The sequence below is a fragment of the Gadus macrocephalus genome, chromosome 16 (genome assembly GCF_031168955.1).
Source record: "Gadus macrocephalus chromosome 16, ASM3116895v1".
Lineage (NCBI taxonomy): Eukaryota > Metazoa > Chordata > Actinopteri > Gadiformes > Gadidae > Gadus > Gadus macrocephalus.
The window spans coordinates 14,567,289-14,582,532 of NC_082397.1; the positions used below are offsets into that span (position 1 = coordinate 14,567,289).

General features: G+C 51.3%; 1 protein-coding gene across 1 annotated transcript in view; it reads left to right on the forward strand.

Annotated features, from left to right (window-relative positions):
* The first annotated feature begins 1,183 nt into the window (after window positions 1-1,183).
* The window catches only part of kmt2a (lysine (K)-specific methyltransferase 2A), a 37,769-nt gene continuing 23,708 nt past the window's right edge, over window positions 1,184-15,244 (forward strand). Inside the window, 7 exon segments of the mRNA XM_060074413.1 lie at window positions 1,184-1,305; window positions 1,307-1,568; window positions 8,826-8,898; window positions 9,102-12,415; window positions 12,909-13,086; window positions 13,270-13,498; window positions 14,524-15,218. Coding sequence (XP_059930396.1) covers window positions 1,199-1,305; window positions 1,307-1,568; window positions 8,826-8,898; window positions 9,102-12,415; window positions 12,909-13,086; window positions 13,270-13,498; window positions 14,524-15,218 — 4,858 coding nt within the window. The 5' untranslated portion in view covers window positions 1,184-1,198.

The following is a 15,244-nucleotide window of genomic DNA, read 5'->3' on the forward strand; positions in this document are numbered from 1 at the left end:
CAAACTTCCTTTTGCTGATTTATTATTTAGATTTGTTAACTTTATTAGTCTTTGATGTGCAGTACTTCGTCCAGTAACAAATATTACATATGAAATGTGGTTTTATATCTGTGAGCCTGCATCAAGTAGGCAAAACAAATTAACATCAGTAATAATAGCTAGACATGATTTGCAATGCTTTGTTTATTCAGTTAAGGACCATTGTACTTTGTATTGAGTCTAGTTCATCAACATTAGGCTGAATGCAGCAGCAGACAGGCAGACTAGAATATACATCTGTGTTGTCAGAGGAATCTGTCCTTCTTGGGTTTGTTGTCCTACTCCAAAAGGATACCCCACAGGGTTCTCAGCACACTTTTACTTGAATGGTTGTGTTAAGCATCTTTCATGTATGTATGGATGGATGTATGTATGTATGTATGGATGGATGGATGGATGGATGGATGGATGGATGGATGGATGGATGGATGGATGGATGGATGGATGGATGGATGGATGGATGGATTTCGTAGTAGGCGTGTGTTCTCAGTGTGTGTTAGATAAGCATCAGTATTTTGGCTAACTACCTTTGCGGAATTATATCTAAAATATAACATTGCTTTAAATATATAATTCTCAAATATCTTCAAACAAAGGATTTGGAAAGCTCGTGGCCAGTTTCGAAAACACAGTGGCATGCTTTGCATTAATTATCCCTTCCAGACTACAATTATATACAATATGTTTGTAGCATTATAAAATGTTGTCCAATTAATCCCCATTACAATTCATAGTCATCTCTGCCAAGCACATGGAAACTTTTTTTTCTAAGAAAAAAATAGTAATTATATAATAATAATAATATAATTATAAAATAAAAACAAAATAATGGAGTAAATAAATACAAGCATTGAACACCAATCATTTGAAAGGAAAATTAAAAGGAAAATCGATAAAAACATTAATTGACAAATTCTAAATGCAATGTGAATAAATTTGTGTTTCATATATTGTGACTGGAGAGAGCAGAACCCGACACATCTCTATGCTCTATTCCTTGGTCAGTGGTCGGTAACATAACGGTTTTGTTCTTGTGTTTCAACTAAGTTTCCTTTCCCGGGCAAAGCCCCTGAACGTGTTTTGGATTTAGCTACACAGAGTGTTAATGGGAGCTCTAAGGAAATGCATTGTCGGGGTTTCTTCGACTCAACCCCGCAACATGGATAATAATCTCTCGACCAGTGAGAGCAGAATGCTTTGGTGGAGCTTGTTTATGTGGAGTGCTGGTTTAGGGTTCCGCCCACCGACTTCTCTGATCGCAGGGCAGACAGGCAGAGTGTAAAATGGCGCACAGCTGTCGGTGGCGGTTCCCCGCTCGGCCCGGAGGGAGCAGCAACTCCGGTACCGGGAGGAGAGCGGGCCGGGTGAGGGTCACTGCATCCCTCAGGAGTGCCTCGGAGACCCACCAGCCGACCACTGGGCTCGGACCCGGGTTTGATGCAGCGCTCCAGGTCTCCTCTGTGATCGGTACCAACCTGCAGACATTTCGGGATGTTTTGGGAGAATCGAGTGACACGAGCAGCGGGGAGGTAAGAACCGGACCCATCTGAGAACCACAACAGAACCTCTGAGATAAGAGCACAACGCTTAGTCTGGGACCTCCTTTGAGTAACTACCTTACACCTATTAGGAGGATGTGCTGCTCCATCAAGTCCTGACTATCTGATCCTGGACCCAAGTGCGACTGATGGACTAACTTGGCATCTCAAAGATGCTCAGCAACTTTGAGTGGGTTGCTGGCCTTTTATCATTAAACCATCCAGGAGCCCGACGGGTCATACTGTGGTCCTGGATGTAGACCACTGAGTTGTTATCTAGCGATGGAGCTGTTTAATGTACAGACTTCTGTTCATGTTTGTAGAGATGCTGGCTAACACTACTCTTAGCATCACTGCCCTCTCTACGGTCAAACCACATCTTCATTTGGTTGGTTACCAAACCCATCCCGTACAATGAGAGTGCTTTTTAAAAAATCACATTTCACTATCTGTGAGTGTGGTGTATTCTGGTGTGTCTAGCACCAGTGTGACTACCCACCACTTATCTAGATGTGAGATCGAGACATGTGGAGATATCTGGACACACTTTAATAACCACAAGATCTTCCATATCATGTGCAACGATAACCTTAGTAAAGGGGTGCTGTCTCCCTAGACGTCTACCCCACTGAATATCCCAGTTAACGGAGACCAGTTTCAAATCACAACATGTCAACTTGATGTGCCAAGATGGTTGAATGGTGGTCCAGCTTTAGTTCTTAGGGCAACGGTGTATCCCCTCGCCAGAGGGAAGCCGTCCTAACCCGCACCAGAGCCCCGTCTCAATGCTTGTGTACAATAACCTCCCAGTGAGCTAGCTAAGGAGCTAAATAGCTAATCGTGTATTTGGGGGGGGGGGGGGGGGGGTCTGGGGCTGTCTGCTCTCAGCGAGGTGTCAACCTTACAGCGAGGCTTGGCTAGCCTAGCAGGCTGGCTAGCTAGCAAGCTAACATCTTGGGGTTCAACTAGGCTCTGCCTGAGAGAGTTACGAGTTACACATCGACCCGCTGTGTTTACACTCGTTCAGACGCCGCTATGCGGTGGGTGGCTTGGTTTAGCGCGTAGCTAGCCCGATTACACACTTCTACAAGCTATTGCAATGTTTAGCCAAAACAGCTACCATGCTACGCATTACGCCACGCTAGCCATTGGGGCTATTGCTGATGCATAGGAAAATGGGAGGTGGACATGTTCTCTCCCCCCCCCCTCCTCCTCCTCTACACACACGCACGCGCACACACACACACACACACACACACACACACACACACACACACGCACACACACACTCTGCGTAGCTGGTTGCAATATAATTTAATGTTTGTGGTCAATGCTGGCGATGACGTAAGATCTCATTCTTGAGACCTTTACGTTTATCCAAGTATCCACAACGCCTGTTTCCTATTTTGTGCTTGGTTCGGGTCGCTGTGATGCAGCAGCCTCCGCCGATGATCGGGCGCTACAATAACAACGAGCCTCTTCTCGGCGGACCTTGTGATGTGGGGGTGTGTTCGCTTTAGCGAACTACCATCTTCCTTTTTCATGATGAGGAGCACGCGTTCATTGCGGTGGGAGTGTACCGTGGGGCTGCACAACGCGATTCACTATTCATCCATTTGGTTTTTAACACATTTGTATTTTAATCAAAAGTGCAAGGATTATTATCAAACAGTCAAAACGTCATTTGTTACCTTTATACTTTTGACGTTGCACTTTTTAAACATTTTGAACAAGGCGAATTATTTTTATACTATGCATTATATTGTTATAACAATTATTGAGAGCCGTATAAGTGAAACAATAGCAGTAGCTTGGATGTATCTAGACAGGATGTTATGCCTGCCTGGCCAGACCGGGGCAGGTTTTGTCAGGTGCACTGCAGCGTTCTGAGCCCATGGGGCCAGCCCCAAAAGAGACACTTTACTCCCCCCGACCCTGCTCCCCCCCTCCCTCCCTCCCTCCCTCCAGCCGGGCAGAAAGAACCAAATTCACTTCTGAGAGAGACAATTTGAGAGGCAGGACACTTTTTCTTGTGACAGCTGCCACTTTGGAATAGATTACTGGAGCCCATTGCGGGTGTCTCAAAGAGCTCTGCTTCTTGGTTCTTCTTAAATAGGAGGTGGGGGTCTATTTGCTTTTACATGTACATGCTGGAAATTCAGTCCACCTAAATAGTTATTAAAAATATATTCACAGATATATTCACGTTTACTATTTACTCATATTTAAAATGTAAAGCCTCTCCTTCAAACACTAAGCGCATACACTGATCCGTCCAGACGGCACATGTAAATATACTTTGGAAGAGTTTCAAAATAACGTTTTTTTCTATTTGGTTGTTATTCCACTGACTCACAGATTGGGACCAATGTTTAATCTTCTGTACAAAAGTCTGGCTAAATAGAAGTATCAAAACAAAATGTCCTCTTTCTCCAATGGTTACTTTGTGGAAGGGGCTTGGGTCCAGCAGGTGTTTGGCCTATTTAAATGCCCCTTCCCCCATCCCCTCCTCTCCATCCCCAGCACAGAGTGTGGACTGGAGCAGGAAGCATTGTGTCTTTATTCTGGCTCTCACAAAGTGTGGGCGGCTGAAAGAGCACAGGCAAGGATATCAAAGGGTGCGAGGCGAGTCCTCCTCCCCACGGGGCAGCACTGGGAGGAGAATTAGTCACAGACCCTCCCATCAACGCCTTTATTCTGCTACAGCAGGCGGGCAAAGGATTTCACCTGTGTGTGTGTGTGTGTGTGTGTGTGTGTGTGTGTGTGTGTGTGTGTGTGTGTGTGTGTGTGTGTGTGTGTGTGTGTGTGTGTGTGTGTGTGTGTGTGTGTGTGTGTGTGTGTGTGTGTGTGTCCCTGTCCCCTCTATTGCAACTCGGTGGAGGCGTGTCTCCTCGTGTCTTTTGTTTTTACTTGGAGCACCAACTTGGTGTTTGCTTGCTCGCCTGGATGTGTGCGTGTGAACAACCACCCCAGCTAGCCCTCCTGCTGGGGTCCACAACTATCCCAGACATTTGCTCAAGGTGTAGGAAGCAAGCCCTCTCTCGCTGTATGTTTGTTTTGTGTGCACACCTCCGAGCAAATGTTTAGTAGTTTGACACACACACACACACCCCATTTGTTGATTGTTTATTGTGACAACAAAACCATACAATTTATTTGACATGGGAATCGTTTATTGCACTGTCAAGTTTTGTGCTTGGTTGTTGGCGGAAGTAATTCTTGGAATAGCTGCCTTTTCCTTTAAGCAGGGTTGTGTCATTGGAAGGGCACAGAACATGAGCTCATCACCAGTTAACATTCCAGGAAGGGCAGAAATCCTACATGTAGAGATCTTCAACAGCGTTCCTCCATGTACAGTGTTTCTTTCTTTGGATGTCTTGGTCATCCATTGGTTGTGAAACCGACAAGTTGTTTGTCGAGGCAATATGTCAGACCAATTCTGTGTTGACTTTTGACTTAAATCAAATTCCGTTGTGTTTATTTCTGGAGTCCCGTAGAGTTCCCACGGTTACAGCCTCAAAGGGCTTCAGACCCTCTTTATTTACTTCTTTTGATTTACTGGCAAAACACTAACAAGACCTGCTGGGAAAATGATCACAAAATGACCATAAAGTAAAAATGAATGACAAATATAGCAGCCCTGATAATTTAAACTTGGAAACAAAATGAACTCATTTCCCCAAAATTTCACGGATGCCGCACTGGAGATGTTAATGTTAAGTGTCTGTGACGGTTTCAAATCAACACTGTGTAGACATAGACAGGCCACTGTTGAAATACATTGAATAAAATCCACTTCTGAAAACGTCTTCAACTGGTGTGAAGGTGTTTTTCATCTGTACAATATCAGTAATGAAAAAAGGCGTAACTATGCCCCTTGCAGTTTCTGATTTCTGCCCCAGTCTCTGTGCCGTCTCCCAACCCAGATGTTGCGCTATAACAGAGTATATCTGCTGGATCCAATATTATGTTTTGGGTTTCCGAGCATAGTCCCAAATTAATCACTTGTTAAATCGCACCATGACTGTAGTTTTTCTTCGGTTTGAACACCCAACAAAAAACGCATCCCTTTTCCTGTCAACGCCGTTGCCTATGCTGAATAATGATTAGCCGTTACACACTCAATTCCTGAATGAATGAATGTATGCAGATTGAATAAGCCATACTGAGTTTTCTGATTGTGAATTACAGGGAACATCGCGGTCTGTCTCGTTCACATATGGATTCCTTGGATGTTTGAGCTTAACTTAATCATCCTTAAGTATATAGCTCTGTATCAACTATTCCAGTGACTGGAATAGTTGATACTGACTTGAAGTAATTATGGGTTGAACCACTTGAAGTGGTTGATGGTTGTTCTCTGATGGCACAGAGCCTCTTCGCTGCATGTGGTTCATGTAGCTATTAACTGGATTGCGCTCGTATTTCTTTCCCTACTGTTTGTTGAATTGGTATTAGTTAAGCTTTGGTGAGAAAGTTAATGGAAGTAGTCATCTATCTGTTTGAGTTGTACTTCAGGCCATGCTGGAGAACAAAGAAGTGATAATTATGTCAGCTTTCTCACCCAGTGAGTGGGCTCTCAGTGACATACTGCAGAACCTTAACCATATCCGTTCAGCCTTGCTGGGGACAGGCCCTCTAAACTGCAAATAATACTGTAACTTCCCCAGAGGAATCAATTGCTCTCTGTGGTTCATCTAGTTTCAAGACTGGTCCCTTGTGATAGTTTAGATCTGTCTGTAACCTTTCTAGAAATGAAAGAAATCAGTTTACCCGGAAGACGTGGGTATAATCTGACAATGGTACAATTATGTTAATAATATATATTATTTTCTCACACATTGAAGAAAGAAAATACACATAGACTAGTCTTTCAAAACCCACACTTATTTATTCTCTTCTTCCTCTACTCTGGCGTGTCGATACTAATGACATCACCATTGCTCATGACATCATGGTCCGTTACCTGCAGCCTTCACCCGAGTCTACTACAGTTTGTTTACTCACAAGCTGCCTTCCTATCAGCCCCGGCCGCCCTACCGTGGAACTCATGGCGTGCCTTGCCTTACACATGCTGCTTCTCCACGCTCCAGCAGCCAGTGGGCGGGCTGGCTGGCTGGCGGGCGGGCGGGCAGGGAGGAAGCTGAGGGAGAGACAGCGCGTGTTTATGTGTGCGTTTTAGCGCATGGCTGCACTGTGCACAAGGAGCAGGCGCTGGGGCCGATGAAAAGGAGAGCGAGAGCCCTTGTAGCGTGTGGGAGGCCTGTTTAGATTAGGATTTAGGCTAGCTTCTGTGTGAGCGTGTTGAATCCCCCTCTACCCCAACCCCACTCCCTCCCGCAAAAAGCCCCTTTCATCCCCGGCGGCTCCCAGGAGACACCGTATAGATCCGGCTCCTTCTGTTGTTTTGTGGAGCATGTGGTCAAGGCGCTGTTTCCATGTCCCCCTTCACCCGCAAGCCTTCCCTCCTCCTGCACGCCCAACCCTCCCCCACACACACACACACACACACACACACACTCCCCTGCCCTTCCCTCAGTTGTTTACATCCTTCTGCTCGGTTCACGTGAGGAGGCCAGAGGGGCTCGATGGGCTGCCGGTGATTCTTTCACCACAAGAGCCTGAATGTGTGGCTGACGCAGAGCAAAGGAGGAGGGGCAGGGGGTGTGTGTGTGTGTGTGTGTGTGTGCATGTATGTGTGCACACATGGGTGTGTTTTGCGCATGGCACCAGCATGTGTTAATGTGCCGCAAGCCTGCCTGTGATGTCATTGAGCACTACTCGCACTTCCCAGCGAGTCAGAGCTGTCCATTTGTACTCCGACCCCTCACCCCCCCCCCCCACCCCCCCGAGTGCTCTGCATCAGCAGCCTGCACCCCTGTAGCCGTGGGGAGGGCAGAGGACTCTGAGGAGATCAGTAGTATTCACACTGTCAAGTGTACTGTGTAATCATTCGTATGGCAATGTAGGAGATCCATGCCTCATGTTAAATAATCAAAACATGTCAGGCGTTATTGCTTGAGGAAATGGGAATGATTGAATGTCCCACTCTCCAGTTAATAAACCCAAGTCTTGATATTGGCTAACAAACAGTGCTTATTTGACTAGGGATTGCCCCTATGTTTTGATTCAGGGTAAATTTGGATATATCATTTGTATTCCTCTTTGGGAGGGATGAAGCTATCCATTCTGTGTATGTGCAATTGTGCACACGTTTACACTCACAACTAATGTAAACCTCTGCTGGATAGGGACACCTACAACTGGGCCGTGCAGATCTTGACTGCAGCTCGAAATTGTGCTATAAATAAACCCCCCACACACACACACGCACACGCACACGCACACACAGACTGAGAGAGAGTTAATCAGCTTTCTCTGCTCAGAAGGTATGAGGCTGTAATGGATATGGGTCTATGCCTCATCCGAGGAGTGTTACTACAACCTCATGACTATTCAACTTAAAAAATGAAATGCAGATATAAGTGGGCAAGAGAAGACTGCTAACTTGAAAACAGAGACCTCTCTCCTAGTATAAAGTGACTCTTGGATGAATGACATCACTGTTTGTGCGGACACCATAGCAACCGCTGCTGCCACGGCTACCTGGGGTGGTGAGCAAGTCAGGTGGTCAGGCCGCCCATATTGTGTGCTGCCAGCAGCACCTATGAGGTCCTGTGAAATGGAAGACCATTGATCACACAATGCTGTTCAGGCTGAGCTGAACTCTGTCGTTGTCCCTCTGAGAAAGGCTCTCCATGGTTTTGCACCTTGTGTCTTCGTGGTCGTCTTCGACAAGAGAATTTACATTCTTCGGTATGATTCACCAGCAGAGCATTTTACCTTCAGGGAACAGGAAAGGAATGGTTTTGGCATATCTATTAGTCATTTGGTGCGGCTTTTATGGGCTCCTATTCAAAATGGGGCTTTGGGTTGTGGTCTGAACTGTGTGTAACTGCGTGCACCTCATCCCAAAAGCACAGAGACACATGAGAGCACAGAAGTGAGTCAGCATGCCAAAGTGAGATTGAGTATGTTGGTATTTCCATGAAGCACTGAGGCTTGTCTGACTCAAATGTAGGCTAGATACCAGGTCAAGCAACAGTTCTGTGGCATTCTGGGTTCCTCCATTTCAATTTGAAGAATTACCCCTTGTTGTATTTGTATTTTTATTTTAATCTATTTTATACATTTTAGCAATAAGTTATATGATAATTCCTAAATATTTATCTTCTCTATCCCTTGAAGGAAGAACCGTTTTGTGGATTTGGAACAGTCCCTGAGCACACAAGAATACAGAGCCCTACAGGCACCTCAACAGGTAAATCCTTCTTAACGTCTCCTTGTTGTTATTCGTGCATTAATAATGCGGAAATGTAAAACGCATGAAACACAGGTCACTACATCATTCTAGGGATTGCTTTTTCACCGGGTGCATGCCTTTTTTTTCTAAAATGCATTGTTGTGTTCAAACCACAGGTCCGACCTCATGCCTCCCTCTCTATTGTGTGGTCGACCCCTCAGGTGCGCTCCCGCAGGAGAAGAAGCCCAGAGGTCGCCCCCCACGGTCCCTGACTGCCCAGAAAGCCACAGCATCTTTGAGCTCCCCCTCGTCCCCCAGCTCCCCGGCGCCGGGGAAGCCGGACCGGGCCCCCGAGCGGTCAGCTGACCGGGTCAAACGGCTCCCCGGGAGGCCCCCGGGATCCGGGTCGGGGGAGAAGAGGAGAGGCCGCCCCCCGTCCTCCAACAGCCAGAGGGCCTGGCACGCCGGCGGCCATGCGGCGGCGGGGGAGGACGGCGGGCCGGCGCCGGCCGCGGAGACGCAGGAGGAGAAGGACAGGAAGTCGTCGGCCCGACGAGCGCTGTTGGGCGGCGCCCATCCGCGGGACCCTGAGACCAAGCTGCCCCCCAAAGTGGCCCGCGGCGAATCCAAAGTCACCAAGCTCAAGCGGCTGAGGGAAGTGAAGCTGAGCCCGCTCAAGTCGCGCCTCAAAGCGCTACCGGGCGTTCCCCGGCGCCGCCGCGGCCGCCCGCCCTCCGCCGAGCGGCTCAAGGCGGAGGCGGAGGCGGCCCGGCTCTCGGGCGGCGTGCCTCACCCCGGGGCCTTCCACGGCGGCCCGGACCAGCAGGCGGAGGGCTACCCCGAGCACAGAGACTCCTCCCCGCCGCCCTCCAAGCTGGGCAGACCCCTGGGGCTCAGACAAAGCCCCCGGCACGTCAAGCCAGTCAGGATGGCGTCGTCCAAGCGCACCGACGCCACCATCGCCAAACAGCTGCTGCAGCGGGCCAAGAAAGGGGCGCAGAAGAAGAAGCTCCTGGAGAAGGAGGCCGTGGCCATCGGGGGCCCGGGTGCCGGCGCGACGGACGCCGGCATCAGGAGGCGGAGGAGGACCCAGCTCAAGAACATCAGGCAGTTCATCATGCCCGTGGTGAGCACGGTCTCACTGCGCATCATCAAAACCCCAAAGCGCTTCATCGAAGACGAGGGCAGCTTCGGGACCCCTCCGCACCACATGAAGATGGCGCGGCTAGAGACGCCCCCTACGTCCGTCTCCACGCCCCCCCAGCTCACCTCCGCCTCTTCCTCGTCCCCCTCTCCTGTCCTGGTGTCCTCTACAGCCGCCGCCGCCGCCGCTGCTTCTGGTACCGGGCCCGCCGCCCCGGCGGACTCCCTGCCTCCCCCCCCTCCCCCGGCCCCAGACCCCGGCATCGCGTCCCCCGCCGGCGGCCTGCTCAACAACAGCGCCAACAGCACAGCCAACGGACGCTTCAGCAGCAGCGCGGCCTCCTGCGGTTCCAGTGCCCTGTCGCAGCACTCCTCCCAGCTCTCCTCCGCCGAGTCTTCCAGATCGAGCAGCCCTAGCCTGGACGACTCCTCCTGCGACTCCCAGGCTTCGGAAGCCACGCAGGCCCCGTCGGAGACGGATGAGCCCTTCCCATCCTCCCAGGGCGAGATGGAGGACAGTTTGCTGCACAGCTCAAGGCCGTCCTCCCCCTCTTCGGAGCGGGAACACGTGGTCGTTGAGCGGGACCGGGGCGTCCGCAGGGCTCAGGGAGTGAGCCGGCCAGGTCTGGGTCCGAGGGGGAGAGGGACGCTGACGACCGGGGCCAAGAAGCCCATTATAAGCCCAGCGACGGGGGTGTTGATGTCCTCCTCCGCCCTCGGTGGCCCTCAGCAAGCGTCCTCCACGGCCTCCTCCTCTTCCTCTCCTCCACCCCCTCCCCTTCTCATCCCCCCGCAGCCCCCCCAGTCGGCCTCCTCCGCCGCCTCGGCCATCAGCGACCACCACGCCCAGTCCCCCTGGGTGATGCCTCACCCCGTCACCCCCTTCCTGCCCGGGCCCTCTGTGCTCTCCAGGTCGCAGGACAAACGCATCTGCTCCATCCTGAGGCAGCCCACCTTCCGTTGGACGTCGCAGCCCCGCAACGAGCAGCAGTGCTTCTCCTCCGCCAAGTACGCCAAGGAGGGCCTCATCCGCAAGCCCGTGTTCGACAACTTTCGCCCGGCACCCCTCACGGCGCAAGACGTGGGGCTGATGCCCCAAGGGGGGGGCGGGGGAGCCGCCCAGGTGCAGTTCCAGGCGCCGAGCGGCGGCGCCCCGGCGGGAACCCGTCTGTTCACCCCCTTGCACCACCCCGCGTCGCACCAGCACCCGTCCTCGTCCCGCTTCGAAGCCCCGCTCCAGAAGCGCAGCCCGCTGCTGCGCGCCCCGCGCTTCACCCCGAGCGAGGCCCACTCGCGCATCTTCGAGTCGGTCACGCTGCAGCCCTCCTCCGGGAGCAGCCCCGGCTCCCTCTCCCCTCACCAGTCTTCTCATAGCTCCGGAAGAGCCTTACGACGCAAGAGGAGGCGGGCCTTGGGCATGCTCCACGCCCACGCCCGGTCTCCCTCCCATTCCATGACCAGGCGCAGCAGCCACATGGGCCATGTCCCGCGGGGGAAGGGCTCCTCTGAGCGCTCCGCGTTGTCATGCTCGGTCCCCAGCAGTAACCCCGGCTCGTTGCCGGGGGCGTCGGCCGGTCCACTAGCCACTAGTGCCTTAACTCCTGCTTTCAGCCCCTTCACCGCTCCGCCTCTGGCCATCGCCGCACAGGGGGCCAGAGATGGCAGAAGAGGAGTCACGGAGCAACCGGTCTCTTCGTCCTCCACGTCCTCCTCCGGCACTTCCCAACTCTTCCCCCTCTTCCCCTCCAGTGGCCAGGAGACGGGCCGGGGGGCCGGGAAGGGAGAGAGACGCGAGAGAAGCCTGCCGCCCTCTCAGGAATCCGCTCCGAAGGAGAAGGATTTGGACAGGAGCAGAGAAAGGGAGAAGGAGAACAAGAGGGAGGGGAAACGGGATTGGGGGGAGAAGAAGGGCGGGAAGGTTCCCACCCCCGACGCGTCCCCGAATGTAGCTTCCAGCCTCTTCATCGTCGATGGGAGGGAGACCGACGACGGGGCGTCCCTGGCGCCTAAGAAGGCCCCCGGGAGGAAGAAGTCCACGCTGTCCGATGTGGCTCCCGAGCCCGCTCCTTCGGAGAGGCCCATGCTCCCCTCGGCCGCTCCCAAGGGACGCCTGCATAAGAAGGGCAGACCTTCAGACAGGGAGGCGGAGCCGGCGGAGGAGGAGAAGGAGATGGAGAAACCAAGTGCCGTAAGCCAGCCGTCAGCAGGCCTTCCCGGGCAGCCGGGTCGCCCACAGCACCCAGCCCCCTCATTGGTCTCCATGCTGGCCCAGGCTGAGAAACAACCTGTGACGGACAAGCAGGTGGTGGGCCTGCTAAAGAAGGCCAAGGCCCAGCTCTTCAAGATAGAGAAGAGCAAGGCGCTCAAGGCTCCGGACCAGCCTAAGATCCAGGTCGGTTGGCATAACTCTTTCGCACTCCTTTTTTATTGAGTAATATTACCTTTTCAGTATGAACACAATATCAGTAAGTCATGGTAATTTGCTTCTGTTAAATTGGACCAACTGTCAAGATTTCATTTTGATACGCTTCAAACATAACCGCACGCATAAGTACTCATACTGAAACTTGATGGGTTAATTCCCTCAGATGTACATGAGGGGAATTCTGTATCTCTTGCATCCTGCAGAAAAGAGGAGCAACAATTGCATTGTTGCTGAAAAATATCTCCATTTTGTAGCAGCCAATATTTTTTTATGAAAAGTGAGGCTTTTAAGAGTTTTGAGATGCCATATTAGCTTTATATAAACATAATATGTGAGAGTATTCTCAGTGGAGACTTTGGCAGATACTGCTCTCCCTGCTGTAATCACTTGTATCTCTGGGCTTCAGTCGACACTTGTTGTCCAATTTGGCTCTTATTTCTTTATTTCCTCTGTAACGCAGAGCCAGGAGAGCGACTCGTCGGAGGCATCGGTCCGCGGCCCACGCATCAAGCATGTCTGTCGTCGGGCCGCCGTGGCCCTGGGTCGCAACCGGGCAGTGTTCCCTGACGACATGCCCACACTCAGTGCCTTGCCCTGGGAGGAGCGGGAGAAGATCTTGTCTTCCATGGGGAACGATGGTAAGAGCACAGTCCGTCCACAGGCACAGCGGCACAGTACTAGTGAGTCTGTAGTGTTGGGGGGGGGGGGGGGGGGGGGGGCTGCTGTTCGGTGGCATTTACTTTGAGCCTCTTATTGTAACAGGCACATAATAGAATGGTGTGTGTGTAAGCCGATTGGTAACGAGATAAATGATCCGACAGACAAGTCATCGGTGGCGGGCTCTGAGGAGGCGGAGCCTCAATCCCCTCCCCTGAAGCCCAGGGAGACACGGGTGAAGACCCCCCAGGATGCCCCTCCGAAGAAGGGGCGGAGGTCGCGGCGCTGTGGCCAGTGCTCGGGCTGTCAGGTTCCGGAGGACTGTGGGGTCTGCACCAACTGTCTGGACAAGCCTAAGTTCGGAGGTCGAAACATTAAAAAGCAATGCTGCAAGTGAGTCACAGTCTGGGAAACAAAGCCAATAGAAATGTGAAAGATGTGAAAAGGCTTCTTGGTGTGTGTGTGTTTAGCAGATTTACCTTGTATAGTTCAACTTAGGGGTGTACGGTATAAACGGTGCTGAAGGTATACCGGTGTGAATTTGCGCTACGGTATGTATTTTGACGTTACCTCGGGACCGGTGTGACCGGTAGACAATGTTGTGTGTAACGCGTAACAAAGTAAGTAATGTGTAAATACAGTTCCCTAACTACTTTTTCATGTAAAAAGTAAAGTTACGAGCAACTACTGAAAATATGGTAACGAAACATAGTTCCTTTTTCAATTCGGCACCACGTTACTTTTCCCAGGGACAGATTGACAGAGATACTGCCTTCTCAGGCAGTATGCTATTGCGCAAGTACGCAGGCGCGCAGCAAGCGCTCCTGCGTGCTTGCGCAATAGTCCCTTCACGAGCTCTCATTCCACAACGTACGAGACAGACGCTGGTAGCATGAAGCCGTCTCTGCAATCAGACATTGCATCCGCAGGCATTTTGAAAGCCAGTCCTTACAACAAAATGCCAGTGGTGGAACGAGATGACAAACGTTGTCACTGTTTACCTGTCTAAGGACATGGTTCCCTTTCAAAATGTCGATAGAAAGGGCTTTAAAGAGATGGTCAAAACACTCGATCCCAGGTACGCGTTACATGCCCGCACACACTTCAGCCAAATTGAGATGCCAAAACTAAACGGCAATGTCCGCAAGCAAGTGGGGAAATAAATCCATTCTATTAAACATTAGTGTTTTTCAGAGATGGAAGTAATTTGAGAAAAGATTTTTAAAAAATATATGCGGTTTTGCTGCCTTTCCAGTATTTTACCACTTCAGAGGCATTTATATCGAAATTAGAAGATAAAATTAACATACCGTGATATAATACCGTTACCGTCTATTCCTCAAATCATACCGTGATGTACATTTTAGTCCATACCGTGCAGCCCTAGTTCAACTCTAACTCCATCTGTTTTTCCACAGGGTGCGGAAATGTCAGAACTTGCAGTGGATGCCCTCGAAAATGTTCATCCAGAAGCAGGGAAAGAGCAAGAAGGACAAGAAGAAGAACAGGCTGTCGGAGAAGAAGGAAGGCCTTAATCCCGTCAAGGGCGTGGGCTCGGAGCCCGGGCTCAAGCCTCCACAAGCTGCACACACCAAGGAGGAGCCTCCACGCAGAAAGAGCGAAACTCCTCCCCCGAAGCCAGGCGAGGAGAAGTTGAGACCGCTTCAGTTCTCCCCTGTGGCCACGTCGTCCAGCCCTTCAGAGGAAGCCCCTCCGCCCCCTAGCGCATCCCAGCCCCAATCTGTGGCCATCACCCCCACCCTGTCGCCCGACTCCAAGCAGTCCTCCAAGACCGGCAGTGTCACTAGCCGGAAGGGACACAAACAGCAGCAGTCGCTCTCCTCCTCCTCGTCGTCCTCCTCTTCCTCTTCGACTTCTTCGTCATCGTCTTCATCTTCCTCCTCCTCGTCCTCTTCGGCCCGAAACTCTCCCTCCCCGTCGACACAATCCCAGCAGCAGCAGGAGCTGCAGCAGCCGCCACAGGCCTCAGCCAATCAGGCGCCTCCAAAGAAAGATGCCCCGTCCAAAATTCCGCTGAGTGACTCAAAGAAGCCCCTGCAGCAGCAGCAGCAGCCGTCACAACAGCAGTATTCATCTGCTGCAACTACTACAGGTAGTGCTTCTGTCTTATCTCCTCAC